The sequence below is a fragment of the Phoenix dactylifera genome, chromosome 1, assembly GCF_009389715.1.
Source record: "Phoenix dactylifera cultivar Barhee BC4 chromosome 1, palm_55x_up_171113_PBpolish2nd_filt_p, whole genome shotgun sequence".
NCBI lineage: Eukaryota > Viridiplantae > Streptophyta > Magnoliopsida > Arecales > Arecaceae > Phoenix > Phoenix dactylifera.
Window position 1 is genome coordinate 13,839,612 of NC_052392.1, and position 24,922 is coordinate 13,864,533.

The following is a 24,922-nucleotide window of genomic DNA, read 5'->3' on the forward strand; positions in this document are numbered from 1 at the left end:
CCCTGTATTATTTGTGAAAAAGAAAGATGACAGTTTCCGGCTTTGCATTGATTATCGAGAAATAAATGGAGTAACAGTGCGGAACAAATACCCTTTACCGAGAATTGATGATTTGTTCGATCAGCTGCAAGGGGCACAAATCTTCTCAAAACTTGATCTACGCTCCGGATATCACCAGTTGAGAATAAAGGCTGAAGACATACCGAAGACAGCATTCAGAACTAGATATGGACACTATGAGTTTTTAGTTATGCCCTTCGGGTTAACAAATGCACCAGCGGCCTTTATGGATCTTATGAATCGGGTGTTCAAACCCTACCTGGATCAATTTGTGGTAGTATTTATTGATGACATTCTAGTCTATTCCAAAAGTCCACAAGAGCATGAGGAGCATTTGAGGATAGTATTACAAACTCTAAGAGAAAACAAGCTTTATGGCAAGATGCAGAAATGTGAGTTCTAGTTAAACAGTATCACCTTTCTCGGGCACGTGATCTTCAAGGATGGCATCTCTGTCGACCCAAAGAAAGTAGAGGCAGTAGTTGATTGGAGTAGACCTACTAATGTGTCCGAGGTGCGCAGCTTTTTGGGAATGGCGGGATATTATCGGAGATTCGTTGAGGGATTCTCTCGTATTGCCATGCCTCTATCTCGTCTAACCCAAAAGCAAGTAAAATTTGAATGGAAGGAGGATTGTGAGCAGAGTTTTCAGGAGTTGAAAAGACGATTGGTGACATCTCCGATATTGGCCCTTCCATCTGGAACAGGAGGCTTCAGCATCTATAGTGATGCATCACACAAAGGTCTTGGCTGTGTTCTTATGCAGAATGAGAAGGTGATAGCCTATGCTTCTAGACAGTTGAAACCATATGAGCTGAATTACCCTACTCATGATTTGGAGTTAGCAGCTGTGATCTTTGCTTTAAAAATATGGAGGCACTATTTATATGGTGAACATTGTGAAATTTTTACGGACCACAAGAGCCTGAAGTATATCTATACTCAAAAGGAGCTGAATTTGAGGCAAAGGAGATGGCTAGAGCTATTAAAGGATTATGACTTAACTATTAATTACCATCCGGGAAAAGCAAATGTTGTGGCCGATGCTCTAAGCAGGAAATCTTCAAGTAAATTAGCGGCTTTGATCACTACACAAAGAAACATTTTGTTGGACCTAGAGAGATATGAGATTGAAGTACGACTGCATGATCCTCAGGTACGACTTGCTAATCTTATGGTACAACCTACCTTGATTGAGAGAATTAAGTCATCTCAAAAAGAGGATTCAGAATTACAGAGGGTAAGGGGAACAGTAGAATCTGGTGTCCAAAGCGAATTTCATGTGCATGAGGATGGTTCCTTAAGATTTGGTAGCAAATTGTGTGTCCCAAAAATTCCAGAACTAAGAAATGAAATTTTAGAGGAGGCTCATAGCTCGGCTTATACAATGCATCCAGGAGGCACAAAGATGTATCAGAATTTAAAGAGACATTTTTGGTGGAGTGGTATGAAAAAGGATATTGCTCAATTTGTGGCTCAGTGTCTAGTATGTCAGCAGGTAAAAGCAGAACATCAGAGACCTGCGGGACCATTACAGTCTCTACTTATTTCTCAATGGAAGTGGGAGCATATCACCATGGACTTCGTGACTAGCTTGCCTAAAACCCTACGAGGTAATGATGCCGTGTGGGTAATTGTTGACCGGCTAACCAAATCAGCACACTTTTTACCTTTCAGAGTTGGTTTCTCCTTAGAGAGATTGGCAGGTTTATATATAGAGCATATTGTGAAGTTACATGGGGTCCCTGTTACCATTGTGTCAGATAGAAACAGTAGATTCGTATTACAGTTTTGGAAGAGTCTTCATAAGGCTCTTGGAACCAAATTGAGCTTTAGCACAGCTTTCCACCCCCAAACTGATGGACAGTCAGAGAGAACTATCCAGATTCTGGAAGACATGTTGAGAGCCTGTGTCATGGATCTAGGAGGAGCGTGGGATGGCTACTTATCACTAATAGAGTTTGCTTACAATAATAGCTTTCAAGCAAGTATTCAAATGGCCCCTTTTGAGGCGTTGTATGGCCGGAAATGTCGATCTCCTATTTGTTGGGATGACGTGGGCGAGAGAAAATTGTTGGGCCCAGAAATAGTACAACAGACTGTTGATAAGGTGCAAGTGATCAGAGAACGACTCCGTACAGCTCAGAGTCGCCAGAAGAGTTATGCTGATAATAGGAGAGAACTGGAATTTCAAATTGGAGATCATGTTTTCTTGAGAGTGTCACCTACAAAAGGTGTGATGAGATTTGGGGTTCGTGGCAAAATGAGCCCTAGGTATGTTGGTCCGTTTGAGATTTTGGACAAGATTGGGGAGGTGGCGTATCGACTGGCTTTACCACCGGCTTTATCCGATGTGCACAATGTTTTTCATGTGTCAATGTTGAAGAAATATGTTCCAGATCCGAGTCATGTGGTAGCATATGAGCCATTACATCTTCAGGAGGATCTGACCTATGAGGAGTTTCCGGTACGAATTGTGGACAGAAAAGATCAGGTACTACGACATCGAACCATTCCTTTTGTGAAGGTACAATGGAATAATCATATGGAGAGGGAGGCTACTTGGGAGCTCGAAGAAGAGACGAAAGTCAAGTATCCGCAGCTTTTTGAAACCTCAGGTATGTCAATTTCGAGGACGAAATTTTTTTTTAGGAGGGGAGAATGTAGAGACCCACGTTTGAGTTGGGCCGGCCTCTGAGAAGGGCGGCCCAACTCGTGAAAATGGGGGAGGGAGTCTCCCGAAACGAAAAGCTCCCTCCCCTGTTTTTCGGAAGCCTTCCCCTCCTCTCGAATCCACCGGGAAGGAGGATCTTAGGGCGATAAAAACCCTACCGAATCAGGAAGATCTCCTCTCTCTCTTCCCCTAGGGCATCAACCGAGGGCTTCTACACACAGAAGGAAAAAAAAGAGAGAGGAAGAGATCGGGTTTCTACCTTGCCGTGGGGAGGATCGGAGCTTTCGCCGTCGATCAGGTCGGGAGGACCTCGCCGGAGGCAAGGTGAGCATCTTCTCCCTCTCCTCCATCATCTTTGGCCCTTATCTCTTTGGGGAATGAGGCCGGAAAGCTGCCGGGTTGATGGAGAAGCCGACGCCTTGTTCGGCCTTCTCCTCTCTCGTTCCGGCCGGTCGTCACCGGTCGGGGACACACCGCCGGCACACCGGCCGACGACCAGGGGCGTCGCCAGCCGTGGGCCACCGGCAGCCGAACCCCCTTCTCCCCTTTCCGTCGGGAAGAAGGAAGAAGAGAGGAAGAGAGAGGGTCTTTCCCCTCTCTTTCTCTTATTATATAACCCTTTTATTATATTATTTGTTTATTTGTTGTTGGGTTTCCTTTTTACTCTTGGATCCGGGAAGATCATGGCTTTAAGGACTCTAGATAGACTTGGGATGCTAGATTTTAGAGGACCCTTTAGAGGATTAAACAGGGATCCTAGATCATCATATATCTTTGATAAATTTTAATAATGACTTGGTTCTGTAGGGGAACAATCTACTGGACGAGAGGACGCTGAGCAGAGTCCTGTGCATCTCGGTTCATTGATCACCGTGAGGGCGGGTGATTAGCTTCCAACAAAGTGTAAGAATTCTTGTACGCCAATCCTACATGATATAAATATTTTGCACTATATATATGTTTGATATGCTATGATCCAGACAAAGCAAAATGGTTTTTATATTTAAATTATATTTTGATCGTCTTTGCTTGTGATTGGTATAATGATGGATGCATGCATGCGCATAACCTACACCTGCAAAATTCGACTGATGGATGTGGTGCTCTAAACTAACCATGTGATATTGGTTGCCCCGTCACGGGCTGGAAACGTGACTGTGGTTAGTTTATAGCCGGAAATAAATAAAAGAAAATTGATGTGTAGATGTAAACTGGATTGTATGAAAAGGAACTTTGGGTTTATCTTGTTATTATGGCAGGCCCTATCACAGGCTGAAAATGTGGTATTTTGGTAGGCCCCCTCACAGGCTAGAAATGTGGAACTATAATGTGCAGGCCCCGCCACAGGCTGAAATGTGATACTTTGGCAGACCCATCACAGGCTAGAAATGTGGAACTATAATGTGCAGGCCCCGCCACAGGCTAAAAATGTGATAATTTGGTTGCCCCACCACAGGCTGAGAAATGTGACCGAGATTTGACCCAAAGTCGGAAAGATAATTAATCCGGATCTAGTTGAAGAAAAGGCATTAAAACTATAATACGGATTTATGAGCTATTATATGCTATATTATTCTTGTATGGCTGGACTTTTATTGATGTTTGGTGTACATATTTATATCAATTGTTGAGCTTTGATAGTTGGTTTATGACTTCATGGTATGTGATTCGACTTGCCGTGGTTTTCATATTTATATTATTATTGTGTTGGTGTGGATGTGTGGGGATTCTTACTGGGCTGTAAAGCTCACCCTTTTTTTTTCTCCTTTTTCTTTACCAGAGTTGCAGGATGCATAGTTTTGGATGGGATGGGCGCAGAGTGCGAGTACCAGAGTCATTAGTTAGTTAGTTGTTTATCCTTCTTTGATGTCGATGAACATTTGAAGAGCTCGTAATTGAACTAAATTGTTTATTTGACATGTCGGATTTGTTTATTTGAATTATTAAATTAATTGTGGATTTATTGGAATTTTGTTAATCATAGGCCTTGCATGATCTTTAGGGCACTGCTCTAGGGCTCATGCGGCCGGTCGCGTACCGGACCCTGGGTTCGGGGCGTGACACATACACCATATTTCTTCAATTCCTTACCCTTGGTGTCATACCAAAAGAATAACTAAGGTACAACCCTCTACCTTCTAGCTTAGTCACTTTAACCTCAGACTCTAAACAATCTTCATTAAAAGCTCACTCATAATTGCAGAATCAGTAAATAGATGAAACCTGAAATACTGATTTCGACAATGATCCTTAATTTGATCATGGATTCATGTTGGCTATCTGTTATATTAAGATTGAAAGTAATTTATACCTAGGTTATATGTTAGGCTTATTCTTAGTAGTTTGAATCTTCTATCTAGGATAATTTACCTGCTTTGGAATCTTCTCATAATCTCAAACCCAAATCCACATCGTAAGCAATTCCTTCTAAAAGTATTCCTAAGTATTCACTTCCTTGCACCTGCATCTTCTCCTACACCCACTCCCATTTCTAGCAACAAAGGGTTTATTTATCTTGAAGCACATCATTGGGAGTGAAGCATTGATGTGTCTCATCAGCTGTCTGACAGACCACTTTATCTAAGGTGATATTTTATAACTTTGCATTTTATGAACTTCCATACTAATCTTCCAAAGGAGAAAGTAGATATACACGAGTCTTCCTGATCTGTTTATTTTGGCTTGGGATTATAGCTGAATATGTGGTTTTCTAATGCATTATTATCCTGTCGGATGCATTTTCCAATTTTCCTCATGCTCTTCAGTGTTACCAAGCTTTGCAATTTTTATATGAAAAATAAACAGGCCTGATGTGGAAGGAGAACATTTTGTGGCATCTTAGATGCTTAATTTGTGGTCATGTGCATTTTCTGCATTTATATCAGTGTTGCATTCTTTTCCTTGTTTTATCTTTAGTTTCCTAGGCACCAGACTAAATGCCCATTTAACTTTGTGCATGAGGGCAAACATGGGTATAATGCAATTCAGGCACTTGCCTTTCTCAATTGGTTAAGCAGTGTTTACAGTATCTAAGTAATGCTTTATACATCTATCATATATTTAATGGAATATCTATTTCATTCTTTGCATCAGAAGCTTGCTTACTGCCATGAATTAAAATAAAATAACAAGGATATATTGTTCACAGATCACATCCATTTAATAGTGGTTTAATTGTTGGACAACTTGAGAAAAATGACATTTTATTATTGGGATCACTTCTGTTGCTCTTAGCCACATGCCTTGTTCAATTTTCCACTATATATTGCATATAATTGCTAGTTGGTGCAAGAAAGAAGTTTATCCCAACTTCTCCAATCATGAGTTCCAAAGTTAGATATGAAGAAGGGTTTGACTAATCAGTATTATTTTGCTGGGTCCAATCATTAATTTGACTGACTGGTAGAAAATTGACCTTCGGTCATACTTCAAATCTTCTAAATATTACTTCATGCCATCTCTTTTGTGGTCAAAAAGTTGCAACTTAGCTGATAGAAACTGGTGCCTCGAAGAAATGCTCTGTAATGGCAGTCTTCTTGTTAAGCATGGCAAAATCATGGAATCGGTATACCTGGCAATATGAGATGTTGATGATGCATGCCAGACTATATATCTACTACCGCTAAATGATTCTTATGGCGGAAAGTCTGCAGGCTACAGTATATAAAACTTCTAAGTAGATAAATCTAGTTTACGAAATATAAATTATCAATAAATTCTCTTAGAAGAAAAATAAACATAATAAATGCAAATCATGATATTGTTTCAATGTTCTCAAATAAAAGATATGCTCTTTCTTGGAAACTGCACAATATGATGCTAGAGTAACCTGATCCATCGGTATGTTTATTTAGGTTTGTAACTTGTCATTTGCTTATATGATTGGAACTGCAATGAGAATTTCAAAGTTGCAGGGCAAAATTTCAGGAGCAACTTCTAAGTTGAGAAGATGTACTATATTCAGAGTCCATTAAATTTTTCATATGAAATCGATAGCTCTCCTATATGATCACATTAGACCAAATTGTATTGCGAATTGGTTCATTTTGCGCCATTTCACAATTTGTTAGTGGTTCAGCAACTTACATAATAATGATCCTGCCCATGGTTTTGTATGCTAAAGCATTTTAGTTGACTTGATAGTCATAGATTTTCATGTATGCAAGGTCTGCATGATGAATCTAATGCATACAATGTATGAGCTCAAGCCATGAATCCTAATGCAGATAATGCATGGTGATGTCTACAAATTTAACTCATACTTTACTGATATTTTTTTTTCTGATCTGCATTTTTTTTCTGGCTAGAAAAAATTATCATAAGAGAAAGTAGACATGGTAATTTTATGAGCTTTTCCCCAACAACTATCTTTACCGCTGTGCATCTTGGAGTTACGTGCTTGAAGCGTGCGACTTACAGAACCTTGGTTTTCTCCAGCAGTGTTTTCACTTTGGTACTGACCTGTACCATATTAAAAAATCTTCTTAGTTGCAAGCGTGGGAATTGGCGATGGATTCTATGTTTTACAGTATCCAATCTGGTCATGCTTGCTCAGACTAAAAAGCTGCGCCATGCCTCATGTTTAGCTCTGTATTTAGTGAAAGAACAATAAATAAGGTGAAGACAATGAGGAACTGTGAGCATTTAACATAGGAGTTCAGCTTTAGATACGGAAGGCTGTTTTAAATCATGGACCTGAAACTGAGTTCATTAATTAGTGAGCCATAAGCTGCACACAGAATATAAGTTATTCATGGGTTATTGTTGCTTGATCAGGTTATACAGATCATTGGATCTTGATACCATGGTACTCATTCCATCTGCACGAAAAATAAAATGTCAGAAATCAAGATACATATTTATCAAAACTGGCTGCAGTTCTTGGGCATATGATAATAAACTGTCAGTGGCTAATATCTAATTTGCACTGACCATTTTGGGGTATTGATGTGGTATAAAACATGATTTCTAGGCCTTATGTATAGGAAGCATGTTATATATAATAGCTTGTTGGGATGCTGGAAGATTTTATTAGTAAGAGATGATATTTTGTTGAAAGATTTTTGTTTTAAAAATATATGGAGTTCAGCTGGTTTAAAGAAATTGGAAGAGCCATGTGATGTGTACATTTTCAACCCACTGCATGGTTCAATGGTATATCAATAATTTCAAATCATTATAGCAGAAAATAATGAAAAAACTAAAACAAACGATATCTTTGCTGACGATAGAACTACACTTCTAGTTTTTAGATAAAATCATTTTAATACTAATAAAAGTAAAATACTTTGAGTAAATAAAAAAATAAATATCAGCAAGGCAGGAAATGAATAAAGATTGCTACAAGATCTTATTATTTATCTTTTATATTTGTAATATGTAACATCCAAATAAATTTATCATATTTATATTTGAAAGATCCTAGTTTTCCAAAGGTTGGATCGGAGGGCCCAAGGGGTGGCGGCGGTGACCATCTAATGCTTCGTGACATTTGGGCTATAGTAAAAGAGGAGAGGCCTTTTAGGCTAAACATATTTTTCGAAAAGCCAATAGAGCTGCAGATTGGATGGCTGCTTATTTAGCCATTCATTTCAGAAGTATTATATTTGAAAGATCCTAGTTTTCAGAAGTATTATATAAGCTGGAGATGGAGATATGCCTCGAATATTTTGTAATATTTTATTTTTTTAATTTTATTAAATGTATTTGTACTTATCAGGTATGTATGAATTTAACTGCTCTAGCCAGAAGAATTAGCAGCTTCGCCACCGACCCCCAATTCAGATGGATGCAAGCGGATACGGCCCAGCTGACAATAGAAACAGCTGGTAGACCTGCCCCATATCTCATTATTAAATAATGAGAAGCATTGGGAGAAATAATAACTCCTGGACCACAAAATTCTTTTAGGTTGGGGATAGGCTGCCGTAGGGCTGAGGAATCCCACAAACCCATGTGGTCCATTAAATGCACTACTGCCTGCCCCAATAAATAAAGGGAGAGGCCCCTTCGCGTACCCCAAAATATATGTTCCCTGCCACCGCACGTGTGTCAGTCGTCAATGTCATCTCCAGGTCCCCAAGCCAGGCCAAGAGCTGAGGAAACTGCCATGGTAAATACAATGGTTTCAAAATACCTATATTACTAACTTATGATTATATAACATCTAATAATTCAATATTATTATTGTCAATATTATCATTATAGAAGTAGCCCTTGTTAATGAATTACCATACTGTAATGATATAAATTTTTCAAACATTATATAATTCTTACTGAATATTAATCCGGTCAAGTAATATTATTGATGATTGCATACCTCTAGCAATAATTATTCAAATATTTGATTAGAGCCTATTTATAAAAAACATTTTAAGGTGGAGTCTTTCGATCTATACTTTCATAATACTCATAAATTTGAGGCTTAAAAATAACCAAAATATTGTTAGTTTTCTTTTATTAAGAAAATAATCTTAAATATAATTAGAAATAATGGGTAGTTACCTATCATCCAAAGTTATCCAACTACTTCATACATGTGGCCCCATAGAGACGTGTCTAATAAGTTAGGAATAACATAAAGTTTTGCTGAACAATTACTTCTTGCAATATCATCGTAGTAAGATTATAATCTGCCATGGTGCTAAGATAACGGTGAGGTGGTGTTCAGGTTGAAGCCTTGGGCTGATAATACTGCCTTGAAGTGGATAGTATGGTTGGGTGATTTTCAAATGCTATATGTATGCAACAAAGGCGGGCACTATTCGGAATGATAGGGAGGGAAGGGGTTTGTTTTGATGGTTTTCTATTTCCGTGGAATGGGGATTTAGTTTAATGTCTGACGTGACCGATGACAGCGTCCCCGTCCCTGTCTTCTTTCTTATTTTCTTTGCTTTTTTTAATCCCCTGAAAAGAAACTTGCCTTTGGAATCACCCTGCCTTCCCTCAGCTCCTGCGATCTCTTGTTGTTTTCGTAGAAGATCAGACTTACATCATATGCCAAAAAATAAAAAGAGATTTGTTGACTCGACCTCTCAAGTTTCATTCTTAGGTTTACAGAACCGAAACACATAGGAAATACATGAGATTGGAAACTAGAAAGTGATTTCAATTGAGGTTACTAAATGACTCCCTTGGACTTGGTTACAACAATTTTCTCGTTGGTAGTTGAGCATTTAATCTGGGATTTAGGAATACAATCTTAGTAGTGTTTACAAATTACAAATGCGTTGCTGTTATCGTAACAGCAAAGCAAAGCATACATTTGAGACTATGCTGACCCTTTATACTCCACTCAATATATGTTATCATTACCGTAGTTGAGGAGACACAAACAGCCAATCAAGGTTGGCTTTAAGAATTTATTTTATTTATAATTTATTCATATCAAAGGTTATCTATTAATGTGATCTTAGATATTTATTATTGTTTGCACAAAAAATTTAATATATCATCAACCAACTATAATAAATAGTCAAAAACTTAATTAATCATTTATGCACGACACTTGAAGGAACCATATCTGGCCATATGCTGCAAGTCATATTTTGGTAGGTAATTGTTGACATTAACTTCTAAAGGATCTTATTAAGCTGAGAGGAAGCTATTCATGCACGCAAGGCAATCACCAAGAAAGGAGTTAGCAAGATAACGAACCACCAAAAGAGGGTACTTATTGATGGAAATCATTGATAATTTATATGCATGGACACTTGACTGTTCCGATATCGTTCCACCTTAAAAGAAATCAACCGGGCATTGAGAAGATTCTACATCTTAGACTATATATGGTTGATTTGTCCCGTTCTCTAGCATGACATCCATTCCAATGTAAAGAATACTTGCCGGTGTACTCAGTTATATTTCTTCTATTACCCAACTACAGTCCTACACTGTACCAACCGAGCTAAAATTATTTCTATAAAGTTCTATATTTGTATTAAAGTAATCTCTTTTGCTATAATTTTTCTACCTTTGAGTTATTACTTTGTTGTAGTGCTTTCCTTTTTACAATATATTAGAAAGTTTAAGTTCTTTTTCTAAGGCACCAAATTTGCTTTTCTTGATCAAATATATATACTTATCTGACCGACTTGATCGATCAGGCATGCCTGTAAACCTAGTTTTGTTGGTTTGAAATTTTCAAGAAATATTTTGGGTAAGCTCCGTGGAGCCTAATAGCATAGAATGCCAAAGAAAAGCTCTAAGATAGGAAGCTAGGGTGAAACTTTACAAGGGGATGATCGCATGGAAAATGTTGATATCATGATCAATGAGAATGAAAATCATCCTTAGCATGATAAATTTATGTTATTGTAGAAAATGGTAGAAAGAAAATTTCATTACTCATAAAGAAACCCCAACTAATTTTCAAATCCAAGAAATGATTAAAACTTACCAATAAGGCTACAAATCAGCCAAAGGAGTAGCAATTGGAGGCCATGGAATGGCCAATATATTCCACCGTGACATTTCATTTTATGTAATTACCTGATTCTAGCTACACTTTAAGAGAGGATCTGATGGCTCTTCCAAGCAACCGAGTTCTAATTTATATAACCTTTAGATATTAAACTAGAAGGCATTATTAATATTGGCTTAGAATAGTCAATCAATTATTTATTCAAAGGATATGGTCAATTAATTAAAAGATCAACCATACATGTGGGTAAGCGAGTCATTATTTACTGTGCCTTTTTTATTTTAAACATGCAGGGCTTCATCAACAATTTGTTTAGAAAAGAAAAATAGTTGGATGCCAAAATATTCAGAGACCCATTTCAATTTATTTTGAAAAACCAACAAAAGCTATTTTTGTTAAAAAAAGCCAATAAATGTTAAATTTGGAAACCAAAAAACATGAGAAATTTTAAAATGATAAATAATATGGTAAGAATGACCATGCACCATAAGCATGACCAGTCTGCTCAAAACTATTATTTCTATCAGGGTCGATGAGTATTATCAATATATTCAAAACTATGGTTATTGTGATGGTAGTTGATAAGTATAATCAACCTACTCCATGGTATGGTCATTCTCATGCTCGATAAGAATGATCGATCAACATGAACATTCTATTCAAAACTATGACCATTATCATAGTCGATGGTATGATCGACCTATTTAAAATTATAGCTATTATGATGATCAATACGTATGATTGGCCGATTCAATAATATGGCCATTATCATGACCAATAAGACTGATCGGCCTATTCAGAACTATGGCCACTATCATAGTTGATGAGTATGCTTGATTTATTCAAAACTGTCTATTATGATGATTCATAAGTATAATCAATCTATTTAACAATAATAATTATGGTCGACAAGATTGACTGACTAATTCAAAAACATGGTCATATTATGACGAATCAGCATAATTATAATGTGGTTTCTATCATGACCAATAAATAGTTAGTATTATAGTTAGTATGTATGGTCAATCGATTAGATGTGATGATAATGTACTACAGTCAATCAATAACCTATTTTTGTATTTTGTGACCCACCTAGCATTTGTTATATTTGAACTTATGCCTACCTAGTTCAACAAAAAGTATCCATTTTTATTGTGCAACAAAAGGTGATGTTTACATCCAAAAAATAATCGACCACTGACCAACTATACTAAATGGTCAAAAGCATAAAACCGATCAATGTGTAATTAATTATCTATATATAACACTTGAAGGAACCATGTTTGGGCCGCTCGTAACTCATACAAATAACCATATTTGGTGATTAATTACTAGAATTAACTTCTTATGATCAAGATAAGAGTTTGTTACTCATGTAAACTATCGGCAAACATTAAGGAGGGAGTTACCTGGACAATGAACTACCGAAAGAGGGTAGTTGTTGTTGCAAATAACTACCAATTTGCATCATGAAAGAAGAAAAAAAAGCTCTATTCACTCTCTCTTATACTCTATACATATATATTCTTAACAATTCCAATATTGGATAAGGCTTCTACGTCTCTCCTCAAGAGGATTCTGCATCCATTATTCTAGCCCAATGTTCTTCAATACAATATTCCATTCCACCTGAGAGGAGAACAACCAAGCATCAAGAAGATTCCGCATTTTAAACTCTTATCTGTTTATGCAGTTCTCTAGTACGACGACCATTCTACTCTAGAGAACATTTGTTGGTGTACTCAATTATATTTTTTTTATAAAATCCATCTCTTTGTTGTTGTTGTTTCTCTACATGTGAGTTATTACTTCGTCTTAATACATTTTTTACAATATTTTAAAAAATTTAACTCTCTTTATCAACGTATTGAACTTGTGTTTTTATCGATCTATCATACCCGGAACTTTTGATCTATATATTTGTGTTTTTTAGGAAAGAATTACACATGCCCACTTCAACTTGGTCAATTCTCCAGTTATTTTATTTTTAAGAACTATTGAAAATATTTGCCTAGAAACTGCTATATCTTTATTTTATAAAAATATTATAAAGAAATCAACTACTAAAATAAAATTAGAAAATTGAAAATAGCTTGCCTGGATTGAGGCATGCGATATACATTGCCCTAAGAATGTGATTCACCTCTTACGTGCAGGTTTGCGGTGATCACGTCCCTAAGGTACAACAACTCGACTCAATTCAATCCTCCTCTAACGAGTACGATCACTGGAAAAGCTTGACTCGACCGACTTCTTTAGATGTTCAGAAAAGATAAAAAAATAGAAAGCAGAAAGTTTAAGAGCGAAAGAATTCTCAGTGGAAAAAACTCTTAGAAAATAGAGTACTAATGAGAGAGAGAGAGATTGGATTTGTTTTTTTATTAATCATGAAGGAGTCTATTTATAGACTCTATCTGGAAGACCGAAGAGAAGTGGTAGTTCCGAAGATACGTAATGTTTTGGAAACACCGTATCTTAATAGAAACCAACGTTCTCTTTTGAAGAGTTACAACTCTTCTGAAAGAGGCATCTCACAAAAAAATATTTTAAAATATTTAAACAACTAAAGATTAGAGAATTAAAAAATTATTTTTTAAAAAAAAATTAAAATTCCAACGATAACAACGTCCCCTCCTCCATCCTAATGTGCCCTCCTATGAGCTACCCAATGGTACAATATTTAATACTTCTAGCTCTAGACTTTCCTCAATGATGTTGAGGCTGGTAAATTGTACATGTAAAAAGAATATTCTACATACAAGATAATTGTATATGAAGACTATATGAAGACTCGTTACTATATATGCTCTCTGTGTGTGTGTGTGTGTGTGTGTGTGTGTGTGTGTGTGTGGCGAATCATTTGAGTGGGAACAGGGGTACTGCGAGCCATGTGTCCCAAAATAAATGCCTATGGCTTCGTTCTTCATCCGATTAGCAATTCAACCCTGTGCCCACCAGCCCACAGTTCTTCCTTTCTTTACCCCACTCCCTCCTTCACAACCCTACGCCCTCCATCAACTCTCCTCAACAAACCCACCCTCTTTTATCACAACAAGACACATATCCTCCATCCGTCTAACCCTGCCCTCACCTTCTCCATGCTCCCTTCCCTGCTGGAGTAAGTAATCTTAGACATTCCCCCCATTTTTTATATCGATATCCACGTATCCATGTCTAGATCCATATCTATATCTATCTCTATCTATGTATCTATATATATATAGATGTAACCTTTCAAAACCTCTTTTGTCTAATGAATAAAAACATTCTCAACAAGTGTGCCCATATCAATCTTCATCTCTCATGACTTACATCTTCATATATGGCATGCTTTCTCTTGGAAGCCTTATAATTGGTGTGGTTCTATCCACGACCCACAGCTGTGGATGGTGACATGGTTACCTGAAAGTAGTGCTTGGCTAAGGGTTGGTGACAGGAAGCTATAGCTAGCTAGCCAGCTATCTTTTTATGAATAATGATATGAGCCACAGGATTTGACAAGCATGCATGGTACCACGAGGAGATGCATAGGTTGGGAAGCTGTTTGTCCTTCCGGAACCCTGAGTTCGATGGACCATGCTTTTAACTTGGTTTCTCTCAATCAACCGTTGGATACTCCTGTGTGTGGAGATGTAGAGAGAGAGAGAGAGAGAGGATCTCAAGTCAGATATTCTAAGATAAAAACCTTCACTGCAATATAGCATATCAAACATGATGATTTTATGTTATCAAAAATCAGATTACTCAGATAATTATTAAAATCGATTATCCTAAGATAAAGATCATTTTGCTGGTCCCATTTGAGTCACCAAATGCCACCTTAGGGTTAGGTCTAGAAAAGCATGGGACTACGATATATTTCCTCTAGCAGTAATTGTGAATTACTTCAAATGTCACAGTAAAAACCATTTGTTAATGGAATAGTCCTTCAGAGTGGCACTTCATTATATTCTCACATGTGGACCCTTTTTCTGTATTCCTTAAATATGTTTATTCATTAAAACATCAAAGTTGACAACTATTAAAAAGGGTAAGAAGGATTGCGTGAATGTCGGATGTTCCTTGGACATTATTTTATTGCTGGTCGTTACTATCTCACAGCATTAATGAATCAGAATCTATGGTACGAAATATATGCTTCTCTCTCTGTTCTCCACAAAATCGAAAAAGGAAACCTGATGCCCACTTCAGATTAGCAGATCATCCCATAAATTTATCATTTCTGAGCATTCAATCATTAAGAAAATAGATGTAGAATCTCTTTGACAGATCTTGACATATGACGTATCCCGTTCTCATCCATCATTGCAATAAATGCCACCGGTGCCTTCTTCCATCTTGTCCGATCTACCAAGGTACCTCCTTGCTTCACCCACACTCATGCAGACATTAGTCATGCGCGTACATCCATGCTCTGAAAATGAATGGCCTTCATATATTTGCACATACCGACCACCTTGTATATTTGGTGAAGGCATAGATATTTTTTTCCCTCATGAAAAAAATTGCATGCATGTACATTATATGCATATATTTATTTATGTGTTGCCGTCACTAAATGCAGTTGCTCTGAAGGAAAGGCACCAGTAGCGGGTTTCTTGTGCCATGTCATATTCTTTGCTTGTCTCATGTCATAAATGTTTGTTGGAGTAGGAGGACCCAGGAATACCCTCTTGAATAAGTTCATCCATTTGACAGTTCCAAAGCTTCTCGAAGTTGGTTTTCACACTTGCTTCTTTGTCATGGAAATGAGAGCACATTATGAACTTTAGTACTCTAAAAACAATGTTCGCACTTGACACGTTTGTTATCGTGTAAAACAAATTCCTACGCCATGAACGATATTACTATGACAAAGAAGCTGCTCTTCATCTCTATTTCAAGTTTTCAGATAAAAAATAAAAGAAGAAGAATAAAATATAGTAATATTTGGATACCATGCGTCCATCTGCATCTCCTGGGTTTTCAGAACTTTTGGAGAGTTTGACAATTTATATATGTTTGGGTGAATCAACAACATAATATATACTTCTTCAACATCTACTGAGATCTTTATTTCTCTACCATGGTCACATCCATAAAATTGGAAATTATGAGTTCAACTGCATAGGTAAAGGTACAAGTCGAAAGGATATCATAATAATATTGCGGATAAGAAATGTCTAAAAAAGAAACTTATTGGTGCGTTATGCACGCATGAGATCAAAATGTTTTATTAACTTGTCTTTTTTTTTAATTATGAAATATTTCAAGGACCAGACTACTTTATGCCTTTGCAAATCTGAATCGAATTTAGATTGCATCTTTGTGCTGTTCTTTTTACTTCAAGTTAATCCATAGTCACACATAGGTTAATTCCATCTAAATGCTCAAATGGGCCTATAATATAGTTGCAATTAGTAGATGAAATAGAGCTGCTGGGGGCATGTTTGAGTAAATTAAAGGAGATCGAAAATACAACGTCTAAAGCTTACGTAGAAGCTGTCTACTCCAGCAACGGCTGAGTGTGGGGTGGGGAGGGGTGTAGCGACAGATGTTCATCAAAGGCAGCGAAGAAATGATGGGTGCTTGTCGAGGAACCAAGCAGGCATGCAAGATCCCAAGGAAGGTAGCTTCTATAAGGGAATGATTTGCTAGGAAAGGGGGGGCAAAGTGCTCGCCAAAAGGTGAGAGTTCGTGAAATCCCATGAATTTGTTTGAGGGGACAAGAGGCAGGAATTGAGGGGGTGGGAATGGGGAAATGATGCACTCCAAAGACAACTAACAAGCATATCTCGGGCATGAGCACAGAAAACAAGAACAAATACCCCATCATGGGAGCACAAGACAAGAAAGCATAATTCGAACACTAGGTGCCCTTTTGCAGGGGAGAAGAGCCAATGTGACGATTACTCTCACTGAAACCAGCTAGCCCTTAAAAAGAATGCTCCAGAACAATTGTTTAATTACAGGTAGTGGTGAACATGCAAACATGATTACTAATAGCAAATCACTGCATCAAGCAGTACCAGCAGGCAAGTGAATGCAACTAATTAAAAGCCATGCAAACATGAGGACCCATGAAGAAAAATAAATGAATAGGTGAGTCACCCATTAGCATAAAATATGCAAAGAGATAAACGACGGCCCGAAGAAAAAGCCAAGCAAACCCATGACCAATAAAAATAAGAATGTACTCTCTTAGTATACGATTCCTTCATATATAAAATATAACAATTAAATATCCAAAAGCACATCCATTCAGGAATATTAGCAGCAATATATATGTACTGTAGCAGGAAAAGAAACTGTCAGCTCTATGTAGTTGATATTAACATGAAATTAAAAAAGAAAGATGTGAGGAGAGGATGGAGAACATTCAAAGAAGGGGACTTAATTAGCCTTGAGAAGCAAGAAAGTAGCAAGGAAAGAGAAGCGGCGTGGTGAGAAAAACTGGCCTTTCTTTTTTGTTCTCCACTTCCAAAATTTCCCATGCAACGTGCACCACCTCCACTCTCTTCTCTCTCTCTCTCTCTCTCTCTCTCTCTCTCTCTCTCTCTCGCCCCGCTTCCAATAGATTATAAAACAAACTAGGGTTAGGGTTTGTAGCTGAAATGATAACAAAAGATACCCTCATACATCTCTATTTAGCCATCTTTCTTTCTTTTAACTTTCCGCTCTCTATGGTTGTTGCGCTAGTGCCAAGATGAGACCGAGAATAGTGCCTTGTTCTGCCAACCAAGGAAGATGCAGTCCCTCACCATCTGAAGCTGATAGCCTTCGGACGGGTAGTGCAGCCGGAGCAGCAGCTTTGCCTGCGAGAGCGCGAAGGGGCTGAGGGGAAGGTTTGAGAATCCAGCATCCCTCATAAGCCCCTCCCAGCGTGCGAATCGCTCGTGCCGCTCCCTCCTCCCCTCTCCTTCCCAGGCGACGATGTCCTCGATCTCCCGCCCCAGCCACACCTGCTCCACCGCCAGCCGCTCCTGGCTTTTGGGCGGCAGCGTCGCCTCCAAAGACTCGAACACCACCGTGTAGTAGTCCAGCGCCTCCATGAACCTCTGCAAGAAAATCGGGGAATTATGGCTCGCCTCCCTCTCCGCCACCGTCACCACTGCTGGGTTCATCGCCTTCACGGCTTGAAGAAAGGCCCTCAGTTCGCGCGAGCCATCATCCTCATGGCGGCTGTCTTTGAGGAGCTTGTGCAAGAACAGCACACAATTCACTGCCAGGGTCTCGCCAGGATGCAGTTGGAAGGAAGAACAGGTGAGATTACTGATACTACTACTACTACTACCCCCACCAGCAGCAGCAGCGGCGGCAGCAGCAGCAGCAGAGAGAATGCTCGTGCTATTACCACTGCAGAGACTAGTGCCGATAGTGCTACTGGGGGGGAGGAGGAGAGGATGAAATTGGAATTGGAGGCCTAATGAGCGAGCGAAGGTCTGGAGGCGGTCACCAGTTCGGCGAAGGACGTCGAGGTCGGTGCCAGTGCCAGTGATGCGGATGGACGGGGGAACGTCGGCGCCAGAGCGATCGGCGATGGCCTGGAGGAGAGGGGGCCACTGCACCCCGTGGGAGGTGTCCAAGTCGAGGATGTGGATGCGTCGGCAACCATGGAGGGCGTCGAGGATGGCCTGGTTGGCGGTGAGGTGGGCGAAGCGAAGGAACGGGGTGACCTGGTTGAGCGACAGGTAGGAGGACTGGAGGGCCTCGGAGGAGGTGTCGGAGGGCACTGAGGGGGAAGCAAGGCGGGCAAGGCGAGCAAGGCGGAGGGAGAGGGCGCGAGCGAATTGGTGAGCGAGGCGGTCGGCGGAGTCGCCATAAGGCGAGGCAGCCGCGGAGAGGAGGGAAGCCGTGCGGCGGGCAGTGGGGAGGTCGCCGCGGTGGATGAGCTCGGCGCAGCTGATCAGGAGCTGGCGGGCATGGGCTGACAGGGAGATGAGCCCAAGGGAGGGGTTGGGGTGGTGAGGATGGGAGTGATGGTGATGGTTATGGGGGTCAGGGTCCTGTTCACCTCCTTCATGGGACTTCAATGAACCGAGCATCTCTAGGAGGCTGTGGTGGGAAGGAGAAGACAAGGAGGCCTAGAGAGGAACGGAGAAGCGTATTGGTTTAGAGTGAGAGGGGGAGAAGGGTAGAGTGAGGGGAGAGCGCAGTGGTTGGATTTGGGGGGTTTGGATTCCCTTACTTTAATAGAACATCTGGATAAGCAACTTCCTTGACGGGACATCATCCGCCAATAAACACAGCGTATTGTGATAGTTGTGGTAGTAGCAGCAGCAGCGGGGAGGGCAGCTTTACTGTGTAGATACACTGTTCACCAACCCCTCTCTTCTCTCTCTTTTTTTCTCTCTATATGGTAATGTGGCAGGGGTGGGGGGAAGGGTTTATGCTTTTCTCGACTCTTTTCCTATGGACTTTGGGGACTTGGATGGACTTTCGTGCCCTTGGGTTGAGGGCTGATTCGTTGCCGGCTTTAGAATGATGGAGGGCTAAATGAATGGGGGAAGAATCTAAAACATTATAAGGATTGGGTGGGGTTGTTGTAGGAGGTACGGTTGGCCAAGAACAAGAAGAAAACTAGGAGTAATAAAGAGTGGAACCCAGGAAGAGTAAAGAGAACAATAAAGAAGGTGGGCAGAATCATGCAATAACAATACACGAAAAGAGAGGCAGAGGGGGGCTGTGCATGGAAAGTGGGGGAGGGTGAGTGAGGCTATAACACGCGGTTCAGGGAACTAAAAGATACTCCTATGCTCAGCTGAGAGGAGGAGGCCATCAAAAACTCCAATCTGGTGCAACTGTTTGGATAATATCCTCTCTTTTAATCTCTATGCCTTTGCTCTCTCTCTCTCTCTCTATCTCTCTCTCTCCACTGAATTTATACACGCAAAGCTTTTAATGGCTGAATAGAGACTACACACACCCAACCCCAACCATCTATTATTTTGTCTGCTTGTGGGGATCTTCATTGATGGCTTTCAGATAACTTCCTTGCAGCCTCCTCCCACGTTGTTGTGAGGACAAAAGAGCCCTCAGAGCAAGCAATCCCCATTCCCTACAGCTCTCCCTCCTTAAAAGCCATGGGGCCCTACCTCGACCACTCTCTTTATATATTTTTTTTTCTTTATACGTACAGTAGTGTTCCAAGGAGAATGGGCGCACCAAGTAATGCAGCCTGAATCATCACAGCTGATCTCCCCATTAATTGCTCACTCACATCAGTGTGAAGACGAGGCATCTTGGTACGATCCCATTAGCAAGCAAATGGAATATTTATAGCCCAGGAGAGAGCCCATTTGGCGGATAGGAAGGTCGCAGACCCACTCGCCCCAGACGAGGAAACTGCATCAGCATCATCGTCAGCAGATTAATCGCATTCACAAAGATCCCTTGCTTGATAGGGGTTCTTGCATCAAAAAAAAACTAAATCTCTTTCTTCTCCTTTTTATACTCCTCCTCTCAGTACTTGATGGTAAAGAAGAAGAAAAAAAGATCCTTTCGTATCTAAATAGTCTTTAAAAAATGAGATACGGACCTCACTCTCTCTGCCTCAAATACCAACCAGCTTACAAGAAGTGGGAGAGTTCTTGCTATAACTTGTGGAAATCAGAGACCACTCATATCCAAAGTAGCAAGAGAACTGCTGCTGCTCCTGCTCTGCGCAAATCAGGAAGAAAGCAGCAATCTATATAAGCTAATGAAAAATATAGAATGAGAAAATAGAATATGAAGCAGATGTGGGAGAAAATGAGCCGAGGCCCCCGGCGCAATAAGAAAAATAAGAAAAAGCTGCTCTTTTTACCTCTATCACAATAAATTCACAGATTTGACATGCTCGAAAGTCCACCCTTTTCCATAGAGAATCTCCATTCCTTTGTGTGGTCTCTCTCTCTGTCCGATATCACCAGTCCTTCGTCACCTTACTTCTCCCAGCTCCCATTCCCATCTTTTCTCCTCACACGACTCCCCCACCCAGGAGATTTGCCTTATATCAGTAAAGGCAAGCGTGCTAAAAGAAGTAGCATAAATAAAAAATTGAGAGAGAGAGAGAGAGAGAGAGGATGGGGAGGAGGGTGATGTTGGAGCTATTGAGAGAGTAGTATTGAGTGGAGTTGAAGGCAGGAAAAGGGAACCCACTCAAGAACAGATGGGGCCGGGCCAAAGGGTGGTACCATATTAACAAAAGCGAATTAGCCTAAAGAAGTGGAACACAGAAATTTTCATAAAGAGAGTCCTACTTATCATGGGTTCTTTTTCTCTTATGTCAATACCCAACAGTCCAATGAATGAACTGCTCTAAAGCCATGTCCGTAGAAACTTTAGAACAAATCGCAGTAGTATTATTCTCGTCAGGTTTGACATCTGATAGAGTAGATAGATAGATTGTCATTTAAAGAGAAACCCAGGTGGGATTTCTGAAAGAATCCTTTTCAGAGCTGCTTCGGCTTTACTTCCATGAATCGTCTCCTTGGTACCTTTAAACTTACCCTCCATTAAAGCCATCCATTCAATCTATCTCATCATTCTCCCCAACCAGTCTGTTTCAATTCCCGACACCTTCCTAGAAAAGCCAAGTCACTTATCTCCCCAACTCCAAGGGAAGGAGACAAGAGAGAAGTACAATATGAATGAATCAAGTGTGTAATTCCAATCCCTGAAGTCACAACCAGGCTTCTGTAGAAAGCGGTAAACCCATCAGAGTTCATGCTGTAGTCTTGTTGATTCTACATTATAACTTGTTAGTGTCATGTTGGAAAAGCCATTTTGCCCCAAAAGAAAGTAATACGTACGACTTTTTGTCTAGCTTGATTGTTTTCTTAAAATGGGCTTTTTGGATAAAATAAAAAAATGTTTAGATACTGATACTAAATGAATGATAAGATAAGACAGGAGTTTTTCTTAGAAAACAAATAAGTAAAAAATTAAGGAGAAGAGATCAAAATATAATGTTGCTTGAATTTAGCCCTTAAATAAAGTCTAAATTTAATTAGCAAACTAAAGGCCTGTTTGGTAATGTCATCGTAGGGTGGTGGGGCTCTTTTTCACTTCAGATTATATGGAGAGGGAAATAAGACAACCCTACCTTTCTTTTGTTTCCTCTATTTCAGAAGTTAAAAAATTTTAGGAGTAAATTTAAAAATATTACCAACAGCAACGAAGGACTTATAAGGGTGTCAAAGATATTTTTCAGTCTTCTTAGCTTTCCATTTTCTGGCTTTTAAATGAAATAATAAGAAATAAAGAATGTTACTAAACGAGCCTCTAACTCGCCAATTTGAGTACCATAAAGCAACACCGCTTCATGTTTTAACGTTTGATTTATTCCACATAGGCTGCTTCATTAATATCTAAAATACTCAGACTTTGTCAAACTTGGATATCTAAAGGATCCTGCTGATATTCAAAAACGACAGATTTTTTATGAGAGTTTTTTCTGTATATATCCTCCTAAATACTAAAACTTACATGAATATCTTTCTAAAATTGATATTTACATGTATATCCTTATAAAATTCTTATTTTGTATGCATATTCTTTATTTTCTTTTTTTCTTGCATACGTGCCCACATAATCTAACGCCGTCAGAAAATTAGCAGTTTAAAATTAAAAATGATTAAAATATTTTTAATGGGTAGATATGCAAAAAGAAATATTTATAAGGGTATATATGTAAATAATACTTTGCGAGAATATTCGTGCAATTTCACATATTTAGGAGGGTTTACATTAGAAAAATTTATTTTATTTTTTTCTATTTCAACCTGTTTTAACACTCAGATTTGTCTAATACTTTCTCCTCGATGTTTTTCATAAAACTATTGCTTAAGAAAAAGATTGATTCGACAATTAGATAAAAAAAGAAGTTATGAAAATTCTTTCACTAATTATGAAATTATTCTACTTCATTTTCTTTATTTATAACAACGTTTATATCTTATTTCATCGAAACATAGCTTATAATATTTATTATTATAAATGCATATATAAGGGCATGCACTAGGATATGGAAAATGATTAGAATATCTAAAAGGCACATGCTAGATTGCAATGATCAAGTTTTTTTTTTATTGCTATGCTCATAGGTGAAAAAACAACATCAATTATCCCCAAGAAAAATCATGAAAGAACTTCGAACCCTTTAGACTTATTAACAACGTCCATGGCCATGTGGTAAAAGGTCATCCTTTACATTGTGTACCTTAAGCTTTTTTTTTTTGGAGCTTCAATTTTTTAGAAGAAGAAAAAATCTAGTGTATGGGGCCCATTTTGTCACAATAATTTTAAATCAGCCACCAGCTTATACATGAGAAATTTTTCAACTATAAAAGATAAACATAGCAAATCTCATACACTAAAAGATAAATATTGCAAATTAATCTCTCACCACTTTTTTTTAAAATAATTTGTAAAGCTATAGGCAGGACTTGACCATCTTCATGTAAAAAAGGATATAATGAATGGTTGTCTATGGTGGAAAAGGGAATCAAGGAAAATGGTTTTGATTCTGGATGGAGAAATAAAAAAGGGGATTGAGAGAGATCGAAAAAATTTTCAAAGGAGGTAGAGGTATTAGTTTCTAGTGAAACCTGTTAACCTATTACCCGCTTCAGAAATAAAAAGATATTTTCATAATTTTAATTAATTTTTAGTTTAAATAAATATGATTTTGGCTAATCATGTTAATTGGAAAGCTACGTCAAAGATATTCATACAAAAATAGTGTTTTGTGAGGGCTTGCACGTAAATACCAATTTGGAGGGTATCATGCAAATTCTAATATTGAGAAGAAAATTTATGCAAAAATTTAAGAATTTTTTGCGTGTATACCCTTCTAAATATATGAAATTGCATGAATATCCTCCAAAATTGCTATTTGTATGTATATCCTTATAAACGTTTTTTTGTGCATGTTTATCTGCTAAGGGTATTTTTGTCACTTCTATTTTACACCGCTAACTTCTTAACGATATTAGATAGCATGAATAGATACACACAAAAAAAAGAAGGGTATACATACAAAATCAAGTGTTTGATAAGAATAAACATGCAAGCATCAATTTTAGAAGAATATTCATCAAAATTCTAATATTTAGGAGGGTATGTACACACAAAATTCTTTTTATTATCATAATTTCTAGTTTAGTATTACCGTTAAAATATAAACATATACTAAAATATAACTAAAATATAAAAATAAATTTTAGATGATGCATTGCAACAATAAACAAGGAAGGTCATTGAGAATATACAAAGGTGTAGTAGAGAGGTTCGCATAGGTTTAGAGTATAATTACTTTGCTCAATTGAATTATCTAATTACCCCTTCTTGTTTACATGCACGTAAGTTATTATTTAAGTGCTTCGGTAATTTCACCATTCCTAATGAGCTAAGGAATAAGGACAAAAGAATCTAATTGTATTAAAAATTAGTACTTCTTTTCTTTCAAGTGCAGTTTGTGTTATTTCTATTTCCTTTGGAGAGTGAATCTTTGAATTTTTTTAATTAGAAGGATTCCAAACTAAAATCAAAAGATAAGGTGTGATATGATTCTCAGTCTACTCAAAAGCAATACAAATTTTCGTTTGGATATTGTTGCTGGAAATTGGACCCGGGGGCGACCATCGGCTGAGAGAGGAGGAACTCCGCTGCTGGAACAGTAGGTGGCGGTGCGTCGGCTGGTGGCGTCCTCCTGGAGAGTCCTGCAAGAAGCCGGTGGCCGGGGTCTCCGGCGCCGGCCCTCCGATGCTTAAGTCAGAGGGGGCTAGTATATGAGTGGAGTAAAA

At 38.6% G+C, this 24,922-nt stretch overlaps 1 protein-coding gene across 1 annotated transcript; it reads right to left on the minus strand.

Annotated features, from left to right (window-relative positions):
• Nucleotides 1-17,514: 17,514 nt before the first annotated feature.
• On the minus strand, nucleotides 17,515-19,394 carry LOC103713574 (protein MONOCULM 1-like). Its single transcript, XM_026807144.2, has one exon. It carries the CDS (start codon nucleotides 19,178-19,180, stop codon nucleotides 17,831-17,833), a length of 1,350 nt encoding a protein of 449 aa, XP_026662945.1. The 5' UTR covers nucleotides 19,181-19,394; the 3' UTR covers nucleotides 17,515-17,830.
• Between the last annotated feature and the right edge of the window lie 5,528 nt (nucleotides 19,395-24,922).